Source organism: Suricata suricatta, chromosome 2, assembly GCF_006229205.1.
Source record: "Suricata suricatta isolate VVHF042 chromosome 2, meerkat_22Aug2017_6uvM2_HiC, whole genome shotgun sequence".
NCBI lineage: Eukaryota > Metazoa > Chordata > Mammalia > Carnivora > Herpestidae > Suricata > Suricata suricatta.
Window position 1 is genome coordinate 178050447 of NC_043701.1, and position 6935 is coordinate 178057381.

Sequence of the window (6935 nt, forward strand, 5' to 3'; positions counted from 1 at the left end):
GAGCTAGTTGTCAGCACAGAGCCTGACGTGGGGCTTGAACTCATGAACCATGAGATCATGACCTGAGACGAAGCTGGACACTTACCTGACTGAGCCACCCAGGCACCCCTGGCTGCTTTTAATTCATTCAATATTTTGAGGCTTCAGTTCTTTATCCAGAGACCTAATTTAGATAATGTTTGCTCATCTCAATCACCCTGCAAGGCAGTACCCTCTGGCCACAATGACAGCAAAACCTGTGTATCACTTTTATGAGGCTCTAGTTTATTCACAATGGGTAGCATTTCCTTCAGTTTTTGGAAGAAATGCATCTCACTTAAGGCTGGAGCCGTTAGTTATATTCTGCAGCTTCTGGTACTTGTAGTCTGTTCTCTGCTTCACAAAATGCCTCACTATGATCACAGCCACGATCACTATATTCAGAGCAAGGACCATGAATGAAAAGAGATGCAGACTGTTGAAAGGTTGATTCTGAGTTTCTTCTCCATGTATTTGATATTGAAATCCTGTAATTGGAAACAATAAACATCATTTAAAGAAAAGTATTACTTGGCATTACAAAATTTTCATGAATCCTGTATATCTCCTCGCAAATACGTGTCTTGTGCATCAATTAACGTGTGGTATCCAACGCCAACACAACACACAGCAACTGTGAGCAAATATTCCAATTAGTTTCTATTTCTGTTAGAAAGGACAAGATGTCCTTACATTTGTTTAAATCGTTTATTTGTTTCCTTGACATAAGGTGAAAAATGTGTGAAATCAAGCATCCTGGTCAAACGGAAGTGCAGGTCCATTTATGGATTCTCACTATTTCCCACAGTTGTCAAAATAGATTTAATCAATAGAGAAACAACTAGTTTCTCCTCTTGAAATAGGAAAAGGACTCTTTTTTAAGTTTTTATTTATTTATTTTGAGAGAGACAGAGAGAGCATGAACAGGGGAGGGACAGAGAGAGGTAGGGGGAGAGAGAGAGAAAGAGAGAGACTGAGAATCCCAAGCAGGCTCTGCACTGTCGGCACAGAGCCCGATGCGGGGCTCAAACTCATGAAACCTTGAGATCGTGACCTGAGCTGAAACAGAGAGTAAGACACTCAACTGGCTGAGCCCCCCAGGCTCCCCGGAAAACGGTGCTTTCTAATATGGATATTTCTGTAACTTTCATTCACAAATTTCCAACTAATTTCAAACTAATATCCACATATACATCATCTCTAGTGAATGTGTTTATTGTTACTGGATTTAATTTTTGTGTTCTTTTGTTATTAGCTTAGAAATATTTTGCTACAAACTAAAATCCCACTACTTCGTAGACCACTCAAATAACAACATAGAGGTCACAAGATTCTTCTACGCCAGGATAATTTTCACATGAGATAAATTCTTATAAACAGTTTTTATTTAATTACGGTCTGTCCAAAGCCATTTAGCTGTGGCTTGTCCATGAGTGGCCACCACCACTTCATTCTCCTATGACCTGACAAGGCTCATGTTTCAAACCTTTAAAAAAGAAGCAGGGCTGGGGGCCCCTGGGTGGCTCAGTCAGGTAAGCAAGCAGTTAAGCATTAGACTTCTACTCAGGTCACTATCTCACGGTTCATGACTTTGAGCATTGAGCTTCGGATCCCGTCTCCCTCTCGCTGCCCACCCCATGCCTGCATGTGCACTCATGCTCGCTCGCTCTCTCTCTCTCTCTCTCTCTCTCTCAAAAATAAAATCAACGTTTAAAAAAAAAGTAGATCTATCTTAAAAATAAAATATTTTCTGTTTTAGACAAAAATTGCTTTTTTTCTCCAAAAAGATAGCTGGGCAGGATGTTGATTCATCTGATTTTACTCATATAGGAGTTAAAATACATTGCTTTGATTCTGTTCTCTGCCATGATGTCTGTAACAAAGAGTCAGGAAGCTAAGAGAACGTGTTGTTTTTAGAGTGAGGAAATTCTATTTATACTCAAAAGCCACAGGAATAGTGGTACATTATCAGTGCATAATATGCTTAAAATGTACATGGTTTACATTTCACCAACTAAAGAAAAATTAATATTGTGTGCTTACTTATTTAGGACTTAGCTGCAAATATCATAAATCTCTATACTGCACATGCTTAAGAAGGAACACGTTTGAGAGGAATTGAATGAACCATGAGGGATCCCTAGATGATGAAATAGCCGGCTTCTTACCGGAACTTCCACTTGCACCCCGGTCCCTCTTCAGACGAATAGGTCCTATGACAGAATCAGTCTTCCATTTGTAGGAGGAAACGTCTCGTTTCCTTCTGGAGACACAGCCTTGGTTGCAGCGAGACTGATGGTCACTACTGTCACATATCAAAATCTTACACCGTAGATACACGGAGCCCAGAGTTCTCAAGAATTTAAAGGCATTAAACTGGAATCTTCCATGGTGTCCGGATAATGGATACACCTCACAAGTCTCATCTCGACTGCATCTGGAACCGAATTTGTGGTACATTTAGAAAACTTACAGTTCGGTCTGTTTGATATTGAAAAGAAATGATACAAAGTTTTGTTTGAACTGTCTAATTTGTGGGTCCAAAAATCCCTCTAGAAGGACAATGTCTTCAGCTCAGACCATAGTGAACTACAGCTATGGATCTGATTCCTGGATAAGATAAAGTTCCCTCCAGCCATAAAATTCCTAGTCCACGTGAATTAATTAAAAAATCAATTCATATATATTAGAACTCAAACACCTTACTTTACGCACTCACTTTGAACATGCCAATATGGTTGATATAGTTAAAGTCCATCAGCTTTTAGAAAAAAAAGGAAAACTTTCCTTTCAAAAAAAAACTCTTTTTTTTTTTAAAGAATGCCACATATACATTACTAATTGCATTATGTCTGTGTTCTAAATCTGGAACAAATGAAATAATCTTTTGGGGTTGTGTTGAAAATAATCAGTACGGGGGAGAAACAAAAACAAAACCACAAAGCCTTCTTGACAAAAAATAAATTTGTTTCTACCAGCAAATATTTTGGAAACGTACTTAAAATTCTAGTGGATATGGGCTGTGGCTGTAGAAATGCTCTAACTTAAAGTATTTGTCACTAGTGTATATATATACATATATATATGTATATATATAACACACATATATATGTATATATATATAACACTAACTGTATTTTATAAAACAATTAAATGTACTAGACTCCATGGTAGCAGTATAGAAAAATACTATACAGTATGCATACAGGAATTGTATAACTATACACAAAACATACTACTTCAGTCAAGTCGTTATTAACCCTCGTAAAAGCACGTCACCCATCAGTACATACCCAGTCTTGATTAGGTCGTAGGTTGGAGATGCGAAGGCAAATGTGGGAGAGGCGACACAGGAATCAAGAAATACCACCAAATTTGGATCGGAGGTGTGTATGCTGACTTGAACAAAAAGAGTTTGGTTCATTTCCACATAATATGGTGACTCCAGTATAGGCTTTTCAAATGAATCGGATTCAAAGAAAGCCATGCTTGTGTTATATTTGCCCAGCGCGCTTTGGTTCTGTATTATGTCATCTTCTGTTATGTACATCGTCTCTACGGTAGAATTATGTTCCATCTCACACTTTAGAACAATCTGGAGATGTTTCTGACGGGTGATCACTTCTGATACGGAGGTTGGAATAAAAGTGATTATATTGGTGTAAGTAATTGAATGGTCTTCTACCTGCAGAACAAGATGGAATTCAAATGTTGTATCTTAAGTCCAGTAATATTTTAGGGCATAGATGTGAATGACATGTGCAGGTAGGCACACAGTTTTCTTAAATTGTAAGTCAGCAGCTTGCATGTCAGAAAACGATAAGGCTCAAATGTGCTTTATTTAAGAAACAGGCTGGGTAGGAAGAAAACGTGTGAGGCAAGAGACAGAGCTTGGCTTAGAAAGACTGGAAGATGGAATTAGACAAATCTTCTTTCAGTTACATTAAAAACAATTTTGAACGCAAATTTCCAGCCCTGGAAGGACTTGAGACCCTATAATGTATAGCCTTTCAAAAGTAGCATTAAGTTAGTGTGGCTCCCGAGGCGGTTTCCCAAGCTCCCCCGGGCCACCTTCCCTAGGGATGCACAGATAATCGTCCCGGTGTTCACGTGGAGCAAAAAACCACGATTTACTTCCATCCTTATCAGTGCCCTGGAGTAGCTCTCATTCTTTTCAACGACATCATTCTTTCATGACCTGAGTGAAAAGTTCAAGGGATACATCCTAAAGGGACCTACAGGTTGTGAATGTTCGAGATCTTATTAAAGTTCTAGAAAAGGTAGAACAAATCACAAACTTATGTCCTTCGTGTTTAAAACAAAGCAAATGTTTTTATCTTCTCTCCTTACAGGGGAAAGAAGCAGATCATAAAAAACACAGCTAGGTTTTTGCAACGTACGAGAGGTAGACCTTTTCTGTTACAAGCATTGTTGGTAGAGTCTCACACCTGCAGTATCTAGATGTTCGAACTTTCTGCAGCGAATTGTCAGAGTTCTTCCCCTTTGCGGGAAAATAACCACCCATCAGTGACCCTGAAAATGAATGTGGAAATTTGGCACTGGTGTGTGAATGAGTGAGTGCACTTACAGGTCCCCACAAGCTTACCACTTGTGAAGCCGCTAAGACTTGGGAGTTGTTCGTTAAAGCCACCAGCAAGTACCGCACCGTCAGCGCTATCTAACGCACCCCCGGCGTTCAACAAAATCCGGCTCATGTTTCCCTTTACCTTTCTGATTGTACCACATCCATCCAGAGGAATAGAGAAGTCTACCACATTTGAGATCTTTGGTCTGCAAGTTGGGTCACTTAGTTGTAAGTTGTTCTCACTATATTTTAATAATGTCAGGTAGGATTTACTGATGATAACTCTCATCTTGTCTGAGAAGCAGGTTAAAGATGCTGTTGAGAAAAAGAAAAAAAAAAAACAGGGATGATTCTATTAATGTCAACTAGGAACTTTGGATCCTGAAAAGCTACGTGCATAGGAGATTATATAGAAACCCAAAGCCTTTTTGCTCTAAACCATAATCGGAAGCCCGAGACAGCAGAGCAGTTGACCCACCTTTTACGATGTTCGCTGTGACCTTGTTTGCAGCTTGAATCTGTGACTCTATTATTTTTAACTGTGCCTTTACAGAAGGCAGTAAGGAAAACTGTCCCTATCTTCTGGAGAAGTCTTTTTCAAGTTAATAAAATCACTGTACGTAGCAAGAACAGATTCTCCAGCTTCAGATTACGAATGTGTTCAAAGTGTGTAGGACAGGTTTGCAAGCAGCGTGGCCACGGGTGGACTAAGAATCAAGGGGCAGTTTCAATGCGCACAGTCTTCAGAGAGCTTGAAATGGCTAAGGAGCAGGACTTACTAGTGTTGACGTCTTCCGCATAAACCGAAGTGTAGGAAGCGGCAAAGCCTCGGTAGGAGTTGGCGTAATCTGCAGAGAGCACAACGGTCAGCGCATCTGCCGAGGACTCGAAGGTGGGCTTCACGTAGCCACACACTTGTCCGAGCAGGCCCGAGGTGGTGGAGGGCCCGTCGTAGACGGCGATGAAGTCAAATCTGCAGTGTTCGTCCGTTTCTATGCTGGAGAAGTAGGGCCTCTGGTGAGAAGGCTTGGAAAGTCTCAACAATCCTAGTCCTAGTGATTCAAGATCTTTCTTTACGGTGGGATCTCAGGCCTCTGATGACAAACCTGGGCCTTGCCCGTCCCTGATGTGACCTCAGAATCTTCAGAAAAATAGTCCCCATAGTTCAATGCAATAATATTGGTGTTTTCTTTCTAATTGTTTTTAATGTTTTATTTATTTTTGAGAGAGACAGAGCATGAGTGGGGAGGGGCAGAGAGAGAGAGAGACACAGAATTTGAAGCAGGCTCCAGGTTCTGAGCTGTCAGCACAGAGCCTGACACAAGGCTTGAGCCCATGAACCTCAAGAACATGACCTGAGCCAAAGTCAGACGCTTATTGGTATTTTTTATACACCCATTCTTTGAATAACGCCCGTCTAGGAGGAGACCCGCATGATCTTTTCTCTTCCCCAGGTTCCCCATTTGCCAGGTGGGCCCGTTGTCCTTCTCCAGCAGGAGAAATGGGCGGTACTTACAACATGTCTTTGAAGTTTAACTTTATCTTGTAACCTTTCTCCACTTGTATGTGCCACACACAATAAGCCATTGCAGGATGTGGATTTGGGTAATTGGGGCTGGTAAAGGATCCTTGGGAGGCATCCAAGTAGCCACCACAGTTTGGAATAGCTGAAAGGGATGTGAGGGTGACCAAGAATGTAAATCAAGAGAGAGACTTCACTTAGTTTTCGTGCTGTGCTTGAGTGTAATAAGCAATCCCCTCACCCCTGAATTTTATTCCATTGCCCTCTTTTGAATGGATGGCAGACCGAAATTTTTTCATCCTTCTTTACCACTGGATTTTCTGGCCATTGGTGCAGGTGACACTGTAAGGTCTGTCCCAGCTTTAGAGACCCTCCACTAAGGGTCTTAGCCACAGAAAATTCTCTGTGGACGAAAGCCACAGAAAGTGATGCCCACACTTAGGACTAACATTTGAGGCTTCCCCTCACTTGGCCCCAGCCTCGCTTTCCAGCCTCGTCAGCCACCTCTGCCCGACCTGCTCTTCCAGACTACCCTTCCTTGCCCTGGCTCCTCAGACTGTCAGTGCCAGCAGACAGGAGCCCTCCTCCCCTGCTTCCCGCCTCTCCCTACCCTACACTGTTGTTCACAGCTCAGCTCGGATGCAGCCTTCCTGAAGCCACCCTCGGTCCCTCACGTCACCAGGAAGTAAGCAGGAAGTGAAACACAGCCAACGCCAAAGGCTCTTTTTAGGGGGATGAAACAGTGTAGGCTGCCTCAGGCCTAGGACGCATGTCAGGCAAGGCCCGACAAGGTGGCCCGGGTCTGGCTTT

General features: G+C 41.9%; 1 protein-coding gene across 1 annotated transcript in view; it reads right to left on the minus strand.

Moving 5' to 3' along the window:
• Window positions 1–243: 243 nt before the first annotated feature.
• The window catches only part of CUZD1 (CUB and zona pellucida like domains 1), a 12665-nt gene continuing 5973 nt past the window's right edge, over window positions 244–6935 (minus strand). Inside the window, exons 4-9 of the mRNA XM_029917145.1 lie at window positions 6120–6270; window positions 5383–5600; window positions 4746–4918; window positions 3312–3703; window positions 2187–2455; window positions 244–506 (exon numbers count right to left, since the gene is read on the minus strand). Coding sequence (XP_029773005.1) covers window positions 313–506; window positions 2187–2455; window positions 3312–3703; window positions 4746–4918; window positions 5383–5600; window positions 6120–6270 — 1397 coding nt within the window. The 3' untranslated portion in view covers window positions 244–312. The remainder of the gene's footprint in view (window positions 507–2186; window positions 2456–3311; window positions 3704–4745; window positions 4919–5382; window positions 5601–6119; window positions 6271–6935) is intronic.